At 48.6% G+C, this 21787-nt stretch overlaps 1 protein-coding gene across 1 annotated transcript in view; it reads right to left on the reverse strand.

The window, feature by feature from the left end:
- sbno2b (strawberry notch homolog 2b) overlaps positions 1-21787 on the reverse strand; it is a 313687-nt gene that overhangs the window by 199698 nt on the left and 92202 nt on the right. Inside the window, exon 3 of the mRNA XM_072482059.1 lies at positions 16216-16304. Within this exon, the coding sequence (XP_072338160.1) occupies positions 16216-16304 (89 nt within the window). The remainder of the gene's footprint in view (positions 1-16215; positions 16305-21787) is intronic.

Raw genomic sequence — 21787 nt, forward strand, 5'->3', positions numbered from 1 at the left:
TCACAACAGGGCAAACCCATCCCCCATCCCATATAGCATAGAGTTTTATCTGTGAACATTAGCCAAGATACCTACCGCTGAGGCTGTCAGACTGTGCTCCATCGCCTTTCAATAAGCAAACAAGCAGCCAGAACATCTTCATGGCTCTGAAGTATATAGGACCACAGGAATGAGGAGCAGAAGCCGGCAATTCAGCCCTTCGAGACTGCTCCTCCATTCAATCAGATCATGGCTGATCTCTTCCTGGTCTCAAATCCATCTCCACACCTGTTGCCCATGTCTCTTTAACCTGTTTTTTAAATCAAAAATCTATCTGTCTCCTCCTTGAAGCCATTTAATGACTCAGATTCCACCGTACTATCTGGCAGCGAGACCCACAAATTCACCACCCTCTGCGAGAAGTAGTTCCTCCTCATCTCAGTTCTAAATCTGCCTCTCAACCTTTTTCTGTGACATCCTCGTTCTAGATAGCCTCACAAGGGGGAACATTTGGTCTATGTTTACTTTATCAAACCCATTTAGTATTTTATATACCTCAATTAGATCCCCTCTCAGCCTTCTAAACTCCAGTGAGTATAAGCCCAAACTGTTTAATCTCTCCTCACACCTTAACCCTTTCATCCCTGGAATCAATCTGGTGAACCTCCTCTGAACTGCCTCCAATGCCACCACATCCTTCCTCAAATAAGGAGACCCAAACTGGACCCAATACTCCAGACGTGGTCTCACCAAAACCCTATACAACTGCAATGACACTTCTCTACCTTTATACTCCAGTCCTTTTGCAATAAACGCTATCATTCCATTTCCCTTTTTAAGTCTTAACTGCAAGAGGACATTCCCCTTCCAAATCGGCAGTCTTTGCTAGAATGCCCAAGAGCCAGTTTTTTAGGATCAGTACGGGGTTACTAGGATAATTTATTTGTATTCATATCTTTAAAATTACTTAGGGATCGGGAAAGGGAGCGTATTGATTGCACCCAATCAATGAAGCATGGTCACTATTGTAAAGTATTTAAGGATATTCTGAGCTCATGAAGGCACATTGTAAATGGAAGTCTTTGGGCGGGATTCTCCACTCCCACGCCGAAGTGGCCGCGCCGTCATGAACGCCGTCAAGGTTCACGACGGCGCGGAATGGCCCCAGTCCCGACCGATTCAGGCCCTGACAATGGGCCAGTATCGGGGCCGCGTCATCTACCCGCGCCAGGCCTTGTCGCCCGCGTAAAAGCGGCGCCACATAGATGACGCGGCCGGCGCCGCATAACGGACGTCATCCGCGCATGCGTGGTTGCCGTCCTGTCCAAATCCGCCAAGCAAGAAGATGGGGGACGGATATTGCGGGGCCGCGGAAGGAAGGAGGTCCTCCTTCAGAGAGGAAGGCCCGACGATCGGTGGGCATCGATTGCGGGCCACCCCACATTGCAGGTGAAGCCCGGTGCAGGATCCCCCCTCATCCCCCCACAGGCCGCCCCCCCAGCGTTCACGCCCACGACTGCAGCGACCAGGTGCGGACGGCGCCGGGGGGAACCCGCCGTTTTGGCCTGGCCGCTCTGCCCATCCGGGCCTCAGAATAGCGGGGGTGCCGGAGAATCGCCATTTTGGGTATCTCCGGCGATTCTCCGGCCCGCGAAACTCGACCGGGCCGTTCCCGCCACTTGGGAGAATCGCGGGAGGGCGTCGGACCAGCGTCCCCGGAAATTTTGGCGGCCCAGGCGATTCTCCCAACCGGCGTGGGAGTGGAGAATCGCGCCCTTTATTCCCATTACATGTCACAGAGCTAAAACAAAATCTAAAATGACACAAAAGTCCCGCCGGCTTTTGTTCTGATTCCCTGCCTAGTTAAGTGTAATTTTACTTGTCTTGAGAGAAACTTCTGGAAATGATCTCCAAGCTATCAGTGGAGTAAAGAGGTCTGAGCTCCCTCTGAACTGCTTTGACTGTCACATCTATCTATTTTTTATACCTACCCTGTCCGCAGTAAAAGCCAGGCCGGGATTTTATTTTGTACTTTAGGTACACGGGGCTGGTTTAGCACAGTGGGTTAAACAGCTGGCTTGTAATGCAGAACAAGGCCAGCAGCGCGGGTTCAATTCCCGTACCGGCCTCCCCGAACAGATGCCGGAATGTGGCGACTAGGGGCTTTTCACAGTAACTTCATTGAAGCCTACTTGTGACAATAAGTGATTATTATTATCATTAAATTTGATCTGAGGCCATTCCTACCATAATCCCAGATTCCAAGAAACCATGAACACAATCATGCAGGTAACTCGCAAGTTGCAACATGTGATGTTTCCAATGGTAGTTTTTCCAAAAGGAAAGCAATATAGATTGATTTTAGATATAGTGCTACTTAGCATTCCAATTTAAGATGCTTTATATTATTTTCCTTCTTCAAAACCCTCCAAATTTAGCAGGTTTGATATTTTAACTCGAGAGAGTCAGGAACAATTCTACTGCAACATTATTAAAAGCTGACCTCGTGCAAATACCTCAAATCCCATTCAAAGTACCAGCACAAAGGCACTGAAATCAGATTCTGATCGACAGGCATGTCCCGGCAACTCTTAGCCAGCTTACTGGATAGAGCATTTCAACTTTGTATTGTAAAAGAAATATAAGTTTGCGTGGCACTGTTAACTGTAATATAAACAAAAATTTGCAATGAAAAGCACTTCTTCATATTTTCACGATGCCCCAAATCATTTTGCATACAATGCACTATTTCTTTTTAATATAAGACCATAAGATATAGGAGCAGAATTAGGCCACTTGGCCCATCAAGTCTGCTCCGTCATTCAATCATGGCTTATCTTTTTCTCATCCAAATTCTCCTGGCTTCTGCCAGCAGCGCGGGTTCAATTCCCGTACCAGCCTCCCCGAACAGGCGCCGGAATGTGGCGACTCGGGGCTTATCACAGTAACTTCATTTGAAACCTACTTGTGTCAATAAACGATTTTCTTTTCATTTCATTCATTTCGCCCCAAAACCCCATATCCCCTTATTGATCAAGAACCTATCTATCTCTGTCTTAAAGACACTCAGGGATTTGGCTTCTGCGGCAATGAGTTTCACCTGTTCACCACCCTCTGGCTGAAGAAATTCCTACTCATCTCTGCTTTTAAAAAATCATCCCTTCAGCCTGAGGCTGTGCCCTCGGGTTCTAGTTTCACCTACCAGTGGAAACATCCTCTCCACATTCGCTCCATCTAGGCCTCTCAGTAAACTGAAAGTAATATATTTTATTCCAAACATTATAAAATACTTACCTACAAAGGACTAGGACATGTGTAAATGATGTGTCAACCACCTGAATAACGCTCATACCTGTCCTCCATCCCAGGAAAGAACCCACTCATGTGCGTCTTAGTTAAGTGCACTGTACTTTAAACTATATCAGGCTCAACCTAGCGCATGAGGAGGTAAAGTTCACCCTATGCAGAATCTCACTCCACACCCATCCCTCTAACTCTAGGCCCAGCTCTTCTTCCCGCTTCCCCCTCACCTCTTGTAGCGATGGTTTCCCCGTTTCCAGCAAACACCCATATATATCGGAGATCTTCCCTTGTCCCATCTCATCCCGTGATAGCACCCTATCTAATAGGGTGGGTCTCGGTAATTGGGGAATGAAGACAGCTTTTTACGAATAAAGCTCCTCACTTGCAAATACCTAAATGCACTCACCCTCAGGAGTTTAAATCTTTCCTCCATCTCCTCTGGACCCGCAAACCTACCTTCAAACAAACAAATCCCTGAACCTCTCAACCCCTTTTCTCCTCCAGATCTTGTACATTGCGTCCAGCCCTGACGTGCAAACCTATGATTATCACAGATTGGTGACAGTAAAGACATGTCCCCCTGTCGAAAATGTCACTTAAACTGGTTCCAAATTCTTAAAGATGCCACTACCACCGGACTGGTTGAGAGTCTGGCTGGGGAGAATGGAAGAGGGGCCGTAACCAACACCCTTAGACACGACCCTGCACAGAAGGCCTCCTTCATCTGACCCCACCCCCCACCCAGCTCCTCAAACCACCTTTGTACTTTCCCAATGTTCGCCGCCCAGTATTAGAACATCAGGTTTGGCAGCATAAACCCACCTGATTGTCGCCCTCTCTGCTCTTCTAATCCTGGGAGTCTTTCCCGCCCAGACAAAGGCAGAGATTAATCTATCAACCCTTGTGATAAAAGATTTAAGGAGGAAGATCGGAAGACTCTGGAACACAAACAGAAACCTCGGCAAAACATTCATTTTGACCGTATGTAGTCTACCCGCCAAGGATAGCGGGAGGGTATCCCACCTCCTCAGATCCCCCTTCACCTCCTCCATCAGACCAACCACATTCAGCTTATGGAACAGTGTCCAATCGTGCACCACCTGAACCACTAAATACCTCAACTTTGTTTTGGCCAGTTTGAAAGGCAGCCCCCCCACAATTTGTCCTCTTTCCCAGGGAATTTGCTGGGAAGATCTTGCTCATGCTCATATTCAATCTGCGCCCGGAGATGAACAATGTACTATTTTTGATGTATAGTCACTGGTGATATGTGCACAAATATGGCACCACAAACAGACCCGATCATCAAACAATTATTATGGGGGAGTTTGTAACCCTTCTTCTCAGTGTACACTGTGTGAGGTGTCAGTTGTTACAATCCCAGCTGACATTACTCCTGGACAAATCAGATCCCAGGGTGGATCCCGGCTTGATAGATTCTGACATTTATTATTTTGTTTAGATACGTGGAAGGTGGCTATTGAACAATCATAGGAGTCAGCTGATAAACTTAAAAAAAAATTATTTTACTTTAAAAAAAATAAATTTAGAGTACGCAATTAATTTTTCCAATTAAGAGGCAATTTAGCGTGGCCAATCCACCTAGCCTGCACATCTTTGGGTTGTGGGGGTGAGACCCACGCAGACACGGGAAAAATGTGCAAACTCCACACGGAGAGTGACCCAGAGCCAGGATCGAACCCGGGTCCTCGGTGCCTTGAGGTAGAGATCTTTTAACAAAAGAATAAAACCTTTGGGTCTCCTTGGACCTCTGGCTTATTGAAAGCCTCCTTGGCTTGTCTGCCTTCTGCTGCTTTGTCTTTTTTAACTTGAAGCCTCTCTCAACTTCACTGAACAGGACCTGTTTTCAATCACTGCCCTTGTTCCTTGCTTTCACTGTCTTCCTGAGCTATCTTCTGTCCCATTCCCTAGTTTCTGGGACTTTTCTGTTCTTTAGTTTGGGGCCTGCCCTCCGCACCCTTTCTTCATCCCTATTCCAGCAGTTTCTGTGAAAAGCTCCTTGCTTCTGTGTTACCTTGTTCCAACTGCACTCAAATTTCTCTTGCTTTGCTGTGTGGATCCCTGGTTGCTAGGCACAGCTCAGTGTTTTTAAACCCAGTGTTTGCTTTAAGGTCGTAAAACCTCATTACAATGCAGGCATTTAAGCAAACCTACAGACATTCAGGCAACCTTTAAAAATGAAACTAAAACTTAAAAGCTATCGGATATGCCCAACACACATAAATACAAATTTAACTGACTTAAAACTTTATCTATTTCCTAATGTGGTTAAAATAAATTGTTACCTACTTTTGGTTGGTAAGCTGATAACAAAGGAGAACCTGAAGATGATCACAAAGGGAAGTAAAGACGATTGCTGCGCTAGAAGTCGACGGGTTGAAGGAGAGACAGAGAAGACCGCTGGGCAGAGCAGAGTAGCTGGAAAATAGAGCCCACAGACAAAATCTGAGGATCATCGGCCTCCCGGAAGGGGCGGAGGGAGCTGATGCCACAGCGTTTGTGGCGGACTTGTTGATGCAGCTGATGGGGGCTGAAGCCTGTCCGCGACTGCCGGAGCTGGAGGGGGCACACAGAGTACAGGCGAGACAGGTGCGTCTGGGGGGGGGCCCGTTCGATGGTGATTAGGTTCCACAGGTTTGTGGAGAAGGAGCGGGTGCTGCAGTGGGCAAAGAGCGCTAAGAGTAGCACGTGGAATAACAGTGTCCTTGGCATTTACCAGGACCTAAGCCAGGAGGTGGCCAGGCGGCGAGCAGCCTTTAAACAAGTTAAGGACGTGTTGTTCAAAAAGCACGTGAAGTTTGGTCTGCTCTTCCTGGCCCGTCTTTGGGTTACGCATCAGGGCCAACACCACTACTTCTCCGAGCCCAAAGAAGCGATGGACTTTGTGAGGGATCAAGGGCTGGTCTCGGAAAAAGGACCCACGGACACAAGCTAGGGTCCGAGAATTACTGGTTGAAGGGCGCCTACTGTGCCTGGACTGCAGGTCGACTGTTTACTGCTTTAAAGGTGCCTTGTGGTGTATTTTTTGTGGGCTTTTTTTGCCTGTGGGGGATGTGGGGGGAGGGGATCGAATGGTCTTTTTCCTTTTTTCTGTTGTTTTTTTTCTCTCCTTTTTTCTTCATCTTCTGTTGTGGTGGGTACCTTTTGTTGGGCTCTCTGAGTGCGCTGGAGCCTGTATTGTAACAAAAGGGTGGCCGGTCAGCAATGGGGATTAAAGATGTTGGTTGGGGGCTTTTATTTCATTTATGTCAATGGTTTTTATGTTTTTTCCGGATGGGGGATGTACAGGTACTGGGTTATTGCAGGGTTATGCATTTTTATTTGGTGCTCAGAAAGGGACGTGAGTTAACACTTTTCTGTGTACACAGCTGGAACTGTGTTGTACCTGGAGCAGCCTCGCGGTGCTGTTTGATGTTTACATCGTTTGATCTTTCCCATCTTAGTGAGACTGCTCCAGTGGGTCGGAGTGGGGGATGGTGTGCTGGGGAGGGGGGAGATGAGGTTGGGGAAACAATGGGAGTGAGACAAGGGGGCGCGGGAGCGATGAGTCACCGGGCTAGCAGATTGGCTAGTCAAGAGAGTCAGGTGGGGAGGGAGAATACAGCCAGTGAATGGCAGGGGTGGGGTTATCGGGGGATTTTATTAAGGGGGGGAGGGGGGAGTTATTTTGCTGACGTGGGGGGGATCGAAGTAGGTAATGGAAAGGAGGTCAGGGGTGGAGGCAGCCAAGAGGCGAGGCAGGAATGGCACGGTGCATGGGCCGGGGGCAGGCCCAAGAAAGGTTATGGCTGACCGGCGGGGCGGGGGGGGGTTGTGCCCCCCAACCAGGCCGATCACCTGGAATGCCAGGGGACTCAATGGGCCAGTTAAAAGGGCACATATGTTCGCGCATTTGCGGGCTCTAAAGGTGGACGTAATTATGTTGCAGGAGACACATCTGAAAGTGTCTGACCAGACTAGGCTAAGGAAGGGCTGGATCAGCCAGGTCTTCCACTCGGACTTGGATTCTAAGTCCATGGGGGTAGCAATTATGATCAATAAGCGGGTTCAATTTGAGGCGGAGGGCATAGTCGCAGACGGCGGGGGCAGATTCCTTACGGTAAGGGGCAAGCTGGAGGGGAGAAGAGTGGTGCTGGTGAACATATATGCGCCGAACTGGGACGACGTTGACTTTATCAACAGAGTGCTGGGGAAGATCCCGGACCTAGACTCGCGTAAGTTGATAATGGAGGGGAACTTTAATACGGTCCTTGACCGGGGCTGGACCGGTCATGTGTAAGAACGGACAGGTTCCCAGCAATGGCAAGAGAGCTGAAAGGGTTCATGGAGCAAATGGGGGCTGCGGACCCATGGAGAGCCAGACAGCCGACGGGAAGGGACTACCCGTTTTATCCGCATGTTCATAAAGTATACTCTAGGATTGATTTTTTAAATCTTGAGCAGGGACTGTGTCGGGGAGGTAAAGAATACGGAATACTCGGCAATCACTATCTCGGACCATGCCCCGCATTGGGTGGACCTGCAGGTCGGGGGGGGGGCGAATTACCAACGCCCACAATGGAGGTTAGACGTAGGACTGTTGTCGGAGGAGGGGATATGTGAGAGACTTCGGAAGTGTATGCAAAATTACTTGCAGGTGAACGATACGGGGGAGGTTTCAGCAGCGACCCTGTGGGAGGCGCTGAAGGCAGTAGTGAGGGGGGAGCTAATCTCAATTCGGGCTCACAGGGTCAGGGCGGACAGAGCAGAAATGGACAGATTGGTTAGGGAAATTCACCGGATAGACGAGGTGCATGCGGGGTCCCCGGGGGAGGACCCACTCAGGGAGAGACGGAGATTGCAGGCGGAACTGGGTGTGCTATCCAGGAGTAGGGCCGTGGAACAACTTAGGAAGTCGAGGGGAGTGGTGTATGAGCATGGGGAGAAAGCCAGTAGATTGCTAGCGCAGCAACTCAGGAAGAGGGAGGCGGCCAGGGAAATAAGTAGAGTGGTTGATGGGGAGGGGAGCAGAGTGGAGGACCCGGCAGGACTGAATAAGGTATTTCGGGACTTCTATAGTAAGTAGTACACTTCAGAACCCCCGGAAGAGCCGGAGGAGATGAATAGGTTTCTGGATGGACTAACCTTCCCAAAAGTAGGCAGGGGACTAGTGGACGGGTTGGGGGCCCCGATTAGAGCGGAGGAGGTATTGGGGGGCCTAAAGGCCATGCAGTCAAGGAAAGCCCTGGGACCGGATGGATACCCAGTAGAGTTTTACAAGAAGTTCTCGGAGATAGTGGGACCGGACCTGACAAGGGTTTTTAATGAGGCAAGGGACAGAGGGACCCTGCCACCGACAATGTCGCAAGCCACCATCTCGCTGATACTGAAGTGGGACAAGGACCCGGAATCCTGCGGGTCATACAGGCCAATCTCCCTGATCAATGTGGATGCCAAGCTCCTGGCCAAGGTCCTGGCGATTAGAATTGAGGACTGCGTACCGGAGGTGATTGGGGACTATCAGACAGGGTTGTGAAAGGCAGGCAGCTGACAACTAACTTGAGAAGATTGCTTAATGTGATCATGATGCCCCCGACGGGCAAGGAGGTGGAGGTAGTGGTGGCAATGGACGCTGAGAAGGCCTTCGACCGGGTGGAGTGGGGCTATTTGTGGGAGGTGCTTGGACGGTTTGGGTTCGGGGAGGGACTGGTTAATTGGGTCAGACTATTGTACTAGGCCCCAGGTTCGGGGAGGGACTGGTTAATTGGGTCAGACTATTGTACCAGGCCCCAAAAGCTAGCGTTAGGACGGACAGGATGTCAGATTATTTCAGACTACACCGTGGGACCAGACAGGGGCGCCCACTCTCCCCGTTGCTGTTCGCGCTGGCATAGAGCCGTTGGCGATGGTGTTGAGAGCTGCGAAGGGGTGGAAGGGAATGACTAGGGGGTGGTGGAACATAGGGTCTCTCTCTATGCGGACGACCTGCTCCTGTACGTATCGGACCCACTGGCTGGGATGGAAAATATACTGGAAACATTGAGGAAGTTTGGCCGGTTCTCAGGGTACAAATTAAATATGGCCAAGAGTGAGATGTTTGTGGTGCAGGCGAGGGGCCAGGAGAATAGACTGAAGGAGCTGCCATTTAGGCTGGTGGAGGAAAGTTTCCGGTACTTGGGGATACAGGTGGCACGAGACTGGGGCAGGTTGCATAAGTTAAATTTGACTAGGGTGGTGGAACAAATGAAGAGGGAGTTTCGGAGATGGGATGCACTCCCGCTGTCACTGGCGGGGTGGGTACAGACTGTAAAGAAGACAATCCTCCCTAGATTTCTGTTCATCTTCCAGTGCCTCCCGATCTTTATCCCACGGTCCTTCTTCAAAAGGACTGGCAAAATCATCATGAGCTTTGGCTGGGCGGGAAAATCCCCGCGGGTGAAGAAGGCGGTGCTTGAAAGGAGCCGCAGCGAGGGGGGACTGGCATTGCCGAGTCTGATCAACTACTACTGGGCGGCTAATATAGCCACGATAAGGAAGTGGATGGTGGGTACGGGGTCTATCTGGGAGCACGTGGAGGCGGCTTCGTGCAGGGGCACCAGTTTGGCAGTCCTGGTCACGGCTCCACTACCGCTGTCGCTGGCCAGGTACTCCACCAGCCCGGTAGTGGGGGCGGCCCTGCGGATATGGGCCAGTGGAGGAGGCATGGGGGGGGTGGGTTTGGCGGGGAGATGGAGGACGGGCTGTGGGCGGAAGCTGTGAGTAGGATAAACTCAACCGCAACATGTGCCAGGCTCGGCCTCATTCAATTTAAGGTTGTTCACCGGGCCCACATGACGGTAGCTCGGATGAGCAAATTCTTTGGGGTAGAGGACATGTGTGTTAGATGCGCGGGAGGACCAGCGAACCACGTTCCCATGTTTTGGGCATGTCCTAAGCTTAGGGGTACTGGGAGGGATTTGCGGGGGTCATGTTCTGGGTGCTGAAAACAAGGGTGGTGATGAGTCCAGGGGTGGCAATTTTGGGGGGTTTCGGAAGACCCGGGAGTCCAGGGGGAGAAAGAGGCAGATGTTCTGGCCTTTGCTTCCTTGATAGCCCGGCGGCGGATACTGCTGGCATGGAGGGACTCAAAACTATGGTTTTCGGACATGTCAAGTTTTCTGGGTATGGAAAAAATTAAGCTTGTCTTGAGGGGATCTGTACTGGGGTTCGCCCGAAGGTGGCAACCATTCATCGACTTCTTCGCGGGAGAGTGAACGTCAGCACCCGGGGGGGGGGGGGGGGGGGGGGCTGGAGGAGATTAGAGTAGAGTAGGAGGGATAAATAGGCGGGTAGTGTCTTGGGGAGAGGAGCGGGCATGTGCAGTATGGTTTGATTGAAGTATTGGTTTTATATTGATGTTTGCACATTTCTGTTATCTGTAACTGTTTACAATGCCAAAAATACCTCAATAAAATTGTTTGTTAAAAAAAACAAAAGGAATTAAAGAGGAACTCAGGAAAAAAATGGCCCAACATACCACATGACAGACTGTGCCAGATGTGAATCAAAGGGGCACCTATCAGTATTTGGCAGAGCTGAATCTGCCAAAACCTGTGTCAAATCATTTCAATATTCATTGACAGCACTCGAGCGAAAACCCTATGTAAAATAGTACTTTGCTGTGTGTGCTTGGAAAGTAAGAGTGTTGTTTTAAAAAGCTAAGTTGGGCTGAAGATTTGAACAAATGGTTGGAGAAGCTGCAGATATGAGGTGAAATGACTTGTCTAACCACATTCCCTGTCAGGCACCACGGCTCTCTCACCCAAGAATTGTATCCCAGTGCCACAAGGTGATCAATGACCTCAGCAACACACCAGTTACTCTGCACTGGGCAGCAGCACGGTTCAATCCCCTCCCAAAATTAAAGCTGTACAACTCGGGGAGGGGGGGGGTGATATTAACTAGCTCTCACAGTATGTGTCATCATCTCCTCCAACAGCATTTACTAGCATGCACAACTCTAAAACTCCTTTGTCTGTTTTAAATGGGTAATAATACCAATTGGGAGACATTGTTCTGATGCTGGCCTTTATCTAATCCACAATTTTAAATGGAAAGAGGTGATGAGGGTAAGACATACTGCACATAGAGACGTTCAAAAGATATTTGACAAAGTACCTCAATAGAATCATAGAATTTACAGTGCAGAGGCCATTCAGCCCATCAGGTCTGCACCGACCCTTGGAAAGATCATCTTGCTTAAGCCCACACCTCTACCCTATCCCGATACGTAGTAATCCCACCTAACGTTTTGGAAATTAAGGGGCAATGTAGCATGACCAATCCAGCTAACCTGCACATCTTTGGACTGTGGGAGGACACCGAAGCACCCGGAGGAAACCCACACACACACGGGGAGAAACTGCAAACACTACACAGTCACCAGAGGCTGGAATTGAACCCGGGTCCCTGGAGCTGTCAGTCAGCAGTGCTAACCACTGTGTAACCGTGCTGCCCATTTATAAGTAACCTTGTTGACAGATACACTTCTGACCACATATCCATTTATTTAGTCGCTGGTGCTATGTATAAATACAAAGATCTGGATTCTCCGCAGCCCCACGCTGAAATCGCGGCCGGCGCGGGGGCAGAGAATCCACTTTCACACTGAAATCGCGACCGGCGCGGGGGCAGAGAATCCACTTTCATGCTGAAATCGCGGCCGGCGCGGGGGCAGAGAATCCACTTCCACGCTGAAATCGCGGCCAGCGCGGGGGCAGAACATAGAACATAGAAAATACAGCACAGAACAGGCTCTTCGGCCCACGATGTTGTGCCGAACCTTTGTCCTAGATTAATCATAGATTATCATTGAATTTACAGTGCAGAAGGAGGCCATTCGGCCCTTTGAGTCTGCACCGGCTCTTGGAAAGAGCACCCTACCCAAACTCAACACCTCCACCCAACACCAAGGGCAATTTGGACATTAAGGGCAATTTATCATTGGCCAATTCACCTAACCCGCACATCTTTGGACTGTGGGAGGAAACCGGAGTACCCGGGCAGAGAATCCACTTTCACACTGAAATCGCGGCCGGCGCGGGGGCAGAGAATCCACTTTCATGCTGAAATTGCGACCGGCGCGGGGGCAGAGAATCCACTTTCACACTGAAATCGCGACCGGCGCGGGGGCAGAGAATCCACTTTCATGCTGAAATTGCGACCGGCGCGGGGGCAGAGAATCCACTTTCACACTGAAATCGCGACCGGCGCGGGGGCAGAGAATCCACTTTCACACTGAAATCGCGGCCGGCGCGAGGGCAGAGAATCCACTTTCACACTGAAATCGCGGCCGGCGCGGGGGCAGAGAATCCACTTTCACACTGAAATCGCGACCGGCGCGGGGGCAGAGAATCCACTTTCACACTGAAATCGCGGCCGGCGCGGGGGCAGAGAATCCACTTTCACACTGAAATCGCGACCGGCGCGGGGGCAGAGAATCCACTTTCACACTGAAATCGCGACCGGCGCGAGGGCAGAGAATCCACTTTCACACTGAAATCGCGGCCGGCGCGGGGGCAGAGAATCCACTTTCATGCTGAAATCGCGGCTGGCGCGGGGGCAGAGAATCCACTTTCACACTGAAATCGCGGCCGGCGCGGGGGCAGAGAATCCACTTTCACACTGAAATCGCGGCCGGCGCGGGGGCAGAGAATCCACTTTCACACTGAAATCGCGACCGGCGCGGGGGCAGAGAATCCACTTTCACACTGAAATCGCGGCCGGCGCGGGGGCAGAGAATCCACTTTCACACTGAAATCGCGGCCGGCGCGGGGGCAGAGAATCCACTTTCACACTGAAATCGCGACCGGCGCGGGGGCAGAGAATCCACTTCCACGCTGAAATCGCGGCCGGCGCGGGGGCAGAGAATCCACTTCCACGCTGAAATCGCGGCCGGCGCGGGGGCAGAGAATCCACTTCCACGCTGAAATCGCGACCGGCGCGGGGGCAGAGAATCCACTTTCACACTGAAATCGCGGCCGGCGCGGGGGCAGAGAATCCACTTTCACACTGAAATCGCGGCCGGCGCGGGGGCAGAGTTTCCACTTCCACGCTGAAATCGCGGCCGGCGCGGGGGCAGAGAATCCACTTCCACGCTGAAATCGCGACCGGCGCGGGGGCAGAGAATCCACTTCCACGCTGAAATCGCGACCGGCGCGGGGGCAGAGTTTCCACTTCCACGCTGAAATCGGACCCGGCGATTCACCGTGCCCTGAGAATCGGCGTGACCGCAGAGTATGCCGCGCAGCTGGGGGCCCATTGCCAGAGACCCGCCCAGAAAACCTCCGCTCCCAACTGGCCGAGTTCCCGACGGTGTGGAACTAACCATCTAGTGCCGGTCGGGATGCTGGCGTGGCGGCTGCGGACTCAGTCTGCGGCTGCCCTGGTCGGGGGAGGGGTGATCGGAGGCCAGCGGGGGCCTTATAAGCGGCTGGGGATTAGATCCACGGGGTTCGCTGCTCGGGCGTGTGGCCGATCATTTCGGTGTGGCTCCGTGGTCCGGTGCCGCCATGGAGCTCGGCGCGGCCGCTGGAGGCCGCCACCATGCGCTTGCACGGACTCCAAACCGGAAGTGCGGGGGCCCATATCCGCAGATAAAGCTGCGAGATTTACTCTGGGTCCCTGCTAGACCCCTGCAGGGCAGTGAATTAGGGCAACTTTTTTATCAGAATTTCGAGAGTAAAACTCCACCATTTTTATGTCGGCATGGGGACATAGTCCCATTTTGGGAGAATCCAACTCAAGTTGTTATCGCAAAGCCCAAAGGATACAACGGCAGCAAGAATATGAAATTAACTGCAGGACAGAAAGGGAGTAACTGAAGGACAGAAAGGGAGTAACTGAAGGACAGAAAGGGAGTAACTGAAGCACAGAAAGGGAGTAGTGGTGAATGGTTGTTTCTGACACTGGAAGGAGGTATTCAGTTGTTTCCTAGGAGTTTGTATTAGGACCACTGTTATACTTACACACATAAATGACCTGGACTTGGGTATACAGGACTTTACTTGAAAGTTTGCAAATAGCACAAAGCTCAGAAATGTAGTAAACAATGAGGAAGGTAACAACAATTTTCCAGAGAAATAGATAAAGTTGCAAATGGGAATGCAAATGGCAAATGAAATTTAATGCAAATATGTGTTTGGTCAGAAGAACAATGAGAGGCAATATATAGTAAATAGTACAATTTTAAAAGATAATGGGCTGGAGTCTCCGTCCCTCCGCACCAGATTTCTGATTCAGCATGCCGGCGGGATGCTCCATTTCACCGGCTGGTCAATGGGGTTTCCATTGTGGGGCACCGTCGGGAAACTCCCGGGCTGCCGGCTAAACGGAGCATTCTGACGACGGAGAATCCAGCCCAATATGTCCATAATGGTATATCTTTTCCTCAGATGCTCTCAATATGGGGAGCGATAAAAGTATCCCAGTAGTTTCATATCTATTTAGGCAGTCAAAAACAAGCTACATTTTGTCTTTGCACAACACAAAAATTCCCTCCTAAAAGTCCCCCTCAACATTAATTTATCTTCATGAAGTTCATTGTTCCTGTGAAGCACCTTAAGCCATCCTACCTATGTTGAAGGCACAGAATAAATGCAAGATGTGTTGAATGATATGAGGAGATGACATGAATACCATAGATGATGCTTTGCACTTGAGAGAACCCTGTCACCCAGTGAATGCTGTCTGTCCTGTCCAAACGATGATGGTGTTACCCCTAACAAAAAAGTAATTGTCATTTCGCTGATGCATTTAAGCACTGCAAAATGCATAATATGACAGGTGTCTCCAGTTCAGTTTGGAAGAATGGAGTAATATGAAAGCTTCATTCTTTGGTAATCCTGAATTCTTGGAAAGAATTGTTTTTGACCTGGATGTTGTGTGCAGCTCACTGTGAAACAGATAAATCTGTGACAGCCTATCTTACAAGAATTTGGCAGTGAATGTGGCATGCCCAGTGGAAGGTAGAAGAACAGTGGTGTACTGTACAGTCACAGGGATCATTGCACCTGCACTTTTGGCATCTAATAAAATTCCTCCTTTTGCAAAACATTTGGAATCGTCAAAGAAATAGTAACTTGTGCATAATGTGTCATTCAATGCCAGCAGCAGATAAGACTAATAAAGAAAACTAATGCTGGAGAAAAAAACAAAAGTTCAAAATTAGCGATCTTCCTAGCAAATACCAAACTAAGGAATGAAACGAAGTTCAGCAAAGAAAACATGATGACAACTAATCCTTGCTCTAAGAGACCTGCTTCAACAAGTGAGCTTCCTACAACAACCATGTGCCTAGTTTTTATAGGTAAGGCACATACGTGCTATGCAGAACCCATCTCAAACCTGATCATTTGCTACCCCACAATTTAATATTGTATTGAAATAATTAAACCAGTCTAACCATACAGAGAAATAATGCAGCATTATTTTGACCCGTTTCACCAGTCAGAAAACTGGGTTGCCCAAGAACTGGAGGCATAATGTTGGGCACACAATTTTGTGTCCAGTGCTTGCTGCATACAAGGCTCCAACATTGGGAGGAGTCTTGGAAAATTTGCCTTATGGGCTAAGGTCAAGCCTGTAAAAACATTAATTTTCAACATAAAATTAGAATTTTACAGAAATGGCAATATTGCAGCCAAATTCATATTTCTATTGCTACCACAAAGTCTAAATAATGCAAATTTCTTTGAAAATGCAGCTTGCAGAATGGTTTACTTTTTCCAATTCATGGACAATCTCCCAAACAGCACAGCAGCCTCAATTCATCGCAATAGAAAATACACTTGGTGCACTGAAATTAGTTTACACGCTCCTTTACAAACTCAAAAACAATTCAAGCACATAAATAAATGTAATGCTTTACTGGTGAACAAATGATTGAATAATTACCGGGTGTCAGTTAGCGGTACTGAGGCAGGAAATGTTGAATAGGGATATGAAAAATGGTTCCATATATCGTTAGAATGCAGCATCTGATTCTGAAAGAAAAATATAGAATGGAAACAATTACCAGAAAAGCATTTATGATAAGTTATGCAAATAATCAAATGAATATTGGACCACGCCCAAACGGACGAGGGTGTAGAAAGAGATATCACAATATATCACGTGTCTTCATGGTTTAAACTTATATTCTGGCTGCAATGTCATTGTGTAAAATGTGTTTTTATTTTGCAGACATTCAAAGCGCTAGAGAAATTATATCTGCAAAGCTTGTAGTAATGGCAGTCCAGAGAAATGTTATTGTGTTGGGAGGTAGAGCTAAATTAGTTTAGAAGCGTTCAATAAACCCTGAAAGGTTGTGCCTGCTCCGCTCAAAAGAAAATTATAAATGAGGGATAGTTAACTTAAAGGTCAGTTTGAGGACAGCGAAAGCAGGCTGCATCATCATAGGAGATGGGTGGTAGTTCAGAGGGTTCTCCAGTTTAAATTTATCTGGGTGTTTGCCGAGAGAGTTTATAGTTGCAGCTTGGAAAGTGCTGTGTGCCGTTTGTAGTTGACTGAGTGAAGATAGCCAAGTTAGCGAGACCTGCACTGTAGGCACGGTAAAAACTAACTTCATCATTCACCGTGTGGATTAATCTCAGTTTAAATCTTGTGAGGTGATAGAAGCTTGAAGATTGCCTAGTTCGAAGGAAGTGGGAGAATCTACAGTGGGCCTTACTGCAAAAGCGAGTAATTAGTTGAATTGGTTTGGAAGTAGTGAAAAGCAACCATAACAAGGATCAAAACAAAACTAAATCATCAAATAACTAATACTGAAGTTTTGATATCACCTCATGTCAATTGTGTTCCTTGTACACCCAAGTCTCTCTGAACATTAACATTTAAAAGTTTCACATCTTTTAAATATTCTGCTCTTCTATTCTTCCTGTCAAAGCGAATAACTTCACATTTCCCCAAATTATACTCCATCTGCCACTTTGTTGCCCACTCACCTAACCGGTCTAAATGTCTTTGCAGGCTCAATCTGTCCTCCTCACAGCTTACATTCCCCATACTTTTTATCGTCAGCATATGTAGATGCATTATTCTCGGTTTCTTGGTCTAAGTCATTGGCATATATTGTAAATAAATCATTGAGGTCTCTGCACCGATCCTTGCGGCTCCCCACTAGTTACAGCCCGCAAATTAAAAATGCCTTGTTTATCCCTATTCTGTGCCTCCTGCCTATGAACCAACCTTCCCTCCATGCTAATATTTTACCCTCAACTCCATGAGTCCTCAACATGCATATTAACCTTTTTGATGATTGGTTACTGTTGTTCAACTTAGATTTATCCTCAATGCAGTACATTCAGTCAATAGTTAACACAAAATGTATAGTACAAAATAAATTGTAACAATGAATTCCTTATTAATTGATTTATATTCTCAATTGTTTCTCAATTATGTCTACCTGCATCCACTTGACATCAATTAACATTGAGGAATTGTAATCGTGTAAAAGTGTTTCTCTATTTCTAAATTTTTTGAGAAAACTGATAGCCTTTCATCAATTTCAGAATAATGGGCGAAATTCTCCCCAAACGGCGTGATGTCCGCCAACTGGCGCCCAAAACGGCGCCAGGCGGGCATCGCGCCGCCCCAAAGGTGCGGAATGCTCCGCATCTTTGGGGGCCGAGCCCCAACATTGAGGGGCTAGGCCGACGCCGGAGGGATTTTCGCCCCACCAGCTGGCGGAAACAGCCTTTGTTGCCCCGCCAGCTGGCGCGGAAATGACATCCCCGGGCGGCGCATGCGCGGGAGCGTCAGCGGCCGCTGACAGTTTCCCGCGCATGCGCAATGGAGGGAGTCTCCACCATGGCGGAGGCGGAAGGGAAAGAGTGCCCCCACGGCACAGGCCCGCCCGCGGATCGGTGGGCCCCGATCGCGGGCCAGGCCACCGTGGGGGCACCCCCCGGGGCCAGGTCGCCCCGCGCCCCCCCCCCAGGACCCCGCCCACGCCGCCTTGTCCCGCCGTTCAAAAGGTGGTTTAATCCACGCCGGCAGGACAGGCAATTTAATCGGCGGGACTTCGGCCCATCCGGGCCGGAGAATCCAGCGGGGGGCCCGCCAACCGGCGCGGCCCGATTCCCGCCCCCGCCGAATATCCGGTACCGGAGACTTCGGCAACCAGCGGGGGCGGGATTCACGGCAGCCCCCGGCATTCTCCAACCCGGCGGGGGGTCGGAGAATGACGCCCAATGTATCAGTCATCTCTTGAATACAGGTGCCTGAGATCCTAAGTGTAATATTTTGAATTTGCAATCCTGGCAACAATAGCTTATATTTGTAATGTAGCACCAGTGAAATAAAACGCCCCAAACATTTCACAGGAAGGACATGGAACAGAATTGACCCTCAGCCACATAAAGTTACTCGGTCGAGTTGTTTTTATTTGTTCGTGGGATGTGGGCGTTGTTGGCTGTGCCAGCATTTATTGCCCATCCCTAATTACCCTTGAGGGGGAGTCAACCACATTGCTGTGGGTCTGGAGTCACATGTAGGCCAGACCAGGTAAGGATGGCAGATTTCCTAAAGGACACGAGTGAACCAGATGGGGTTTTTCGACAATCGACAAATGGTTTCATGGTCATCATTAGACTTCTAATTCCAGATATTTTATTGAGTTTAAATTCCATCACCTGCCGTGGTGGGATTCGAACCCGGGTCCCCAGATCATTGTCCTGGGTCTTTGGATTACTAGTCCAGCGACAATACCACTATGCCACCGCCTCCCAAAAAGGTGACCAAAAGCTTAGTCAAAGCAATGGGTTTTAAGGACGGTCTTGATGGAGGATAAAGAGACAGAGAGGTTTAGGGAACTAATTCCAGAACTTGGAGGTCTAGACAGCTGAAGATGGAGGAGATTACAGAGATAGGGAGTAAGTCCACGAGGATAAGAATTTTAAATTGAAGGTATCACCGACGAAGCCAATGCATGTCAGAGGCACAGGTGTGATGGATGAACCAAACTTGATGCGACTTTGTACATAGGCTTGATTAAGAAATTACACAACATGTAATCTAGCATATAATAGGAAAGATGTTCAAGAGCATCTTAAGCTGTCATGACACGACAAAAGGAATGCTCAACTTGCCATGCTTCAATGATCAATTGAATTTTTAAAAGAAAATCATTAAATTAGTGCAAAAGAACCAACATAAATCACATCTCTGATTAAAATGTTTTTGCTGAAAGATTTTTCTTTAAGTTAGTGGATAAGATTGCACTGCAAAGAAGTTGATTATATGACAAAAGCCAAGTAAAGCCATAGGTTGAAATGCAGTACTGGAACAATCTTAAGCCTGGTTAGAAATGACATGAGACTTATGGCACAACTGTAATAGTCATAGTATTTACCATAGTCATAGTATTTACAGTGCAGAAGGAGGCCATTCGGCCCATCGAGTCTGCACCGTCTCTTGGAAAGAGCACCCTACCCAAGGCCACACCTCCACCCTATCCCCATAACCCAGTAACCCCACCCAACACTAAGCACAATTTTGGACACTAAGGGCAATTTATCATGGCCAATCCACCTAACCCGCACATCTTTGGACTGTGGGAGGAAACCGGAGCGCCCGGAGGAAACCCACGCAGACACAGGGAGAATGTGCAGACTCCGCACAAACAGTGACCCAAGCTGGGAATCGAACCCGGGACCCTGGAGCTGTGAAGCAATTGTGCTAACCACTATGTTACCGTGCCACCCTAATGATTCGTTTTGGGATGTCACTTCCATATGGCTATAACTCTGTACTTTTCTCCACCCACATTTATACTGCCAAAGTAATGCTAAAACCACTCCAGCATAAAGATGGAACCCTCTCAAAAACAGACCAGCAAAAAAGTTATTTTTACAGGATTCATACCATCATAGAATGATACAGCACAGAAAGGGGCAAGTCAGCCCATAATGTCTGTGCTGGTTCTTTGGTACAGCAACCTGATTTGTCCCCTGCCCCACTCTCTGCCCATAGTTCTGTAAATGTTTTCTCCTCAAGTATTTATTCAGATTTTGGGGGAAATTACTGTAGAATCTGCTTCCACTACACTTTCAGACATTGCATTCCAGATTGCAACAATATGCTCTCGAAAACAAGTGTCCACATGTCAACTTTGATTTCTTTGCCAATCACCTCAACTCTGTGCCCTCTGGCGACTGACATTGCTGCCACTGGAACCAATTTGTCCTTATTTACTCTATCCAAACCATTCATGATTTTGAAAACTTCTGTGAAATCTCATCTTAACCTTCTCTGAGAAAAAGGGCCACTGCTGTTTGTCATTTTTATAAATGACCTGGAGGAGGGCGTAGAAGGATGGGTGGGTAAATTTGCAGATGACACTGAAGTCGGTGGAGTTGTAGACAGTGCGGAAGGATGTTACAAGTTACAAAGGGACATAGATAAGCTGCAGCGCTGGGCTGAGAGGTGGCAAATGGAGTTTAATGCAGAAAAGTGTGAGGTGATTCATTTTGGAAGGAATTACAGGAAGACAGAGTACTGGGCTAATGGTAAGATTCTTGGCAGTGTGGATGAGCAGAGAGATCTCGGTGTCCATGTACATAGATCCCTGAAAGTTGACACCCAGGTTGAGAGGGTTGTTAAGAAGGCGTACGGTGTGTTAGCTTTTATTGGTAGAGGGATTGAGTTTCGGAGCCATGAGGTCATGTTGCAGCTGTACAAAACCCTGGTGCAGCCGCATTCGGAGTATTGTGTGCATTATAGGAAGGATGTGGAAGCATTGGAAAGGGTGCAGAGGAGATTTACCAGAATGGTGCCTGGTATGGAGGGAAGATCTTATGAGGAAAGGCTGAGGGACTTGAGGCTGTTTTCGTTAGAGAGAAGAAGGCTAAGAGGTGACTTAATTGAGGCATACAAGATGATCAGAGGATTGGATAGGCTGGACAGTGAGAGCCTTTTTCCTCGGATGGTGATGTCTAGCACGAGGGGACATAGCTTTAAATTGAGGGGTGATAGATATAGGACAGATGTCAGAGGTAGGTTTTTTACTCAGAGAGTAGTAAGGGCGTGGAATGCCCTGCCTGCAACAGTAGTGGACTCGCCAACATTAAGGGCATTCAAATGGTCATTGGATAGACATATGGACGATAAAGGAATAGTGTAGATGGGCTTTAGAGTGGTTTCACAGGTCGGCGCAACATCGAGGGCCGAAGGGACTGTACTGCGCTGTAATGTTCTAACCTGACCTCCACTTCATTGAAGTCCCTCATTCCTGGTGTGATTTGAGCAAAACTCACCTGCATTCTCCTGAGGCCTCGACATTCTTCCTAAAGTGTGGCGCTCAGAATTGAACCCAATTCCAGCTGAGGCCCAGCGAGTGTTGTATAAATGTTTAACATAGCTTCTTTGCTTCAGTATATTATACCTCTATTAATAAAGCCAAGGATCTCAGAAGCTTTATTAACAATATTCTGAACTTGCCCTATTCGCCCCCCCCACCACCCATGGG

This window comes from Scyliorhinus torazame, chromosome 18 (assembly GCF_047496885.1).
Source record: "Scyliorhinus torazame isolate Kashiwa2021f chromosome 18, sScyTor2.1, whole genome shotgun sequence".
NCBI classification, from domain to species: Eukaryota; Metazoa; Chordata; class Chondrichthyes; order Carcharhiniformes; family Scyliorhinidae; genus Scyliorhinus; species Scyliorhinus torazame.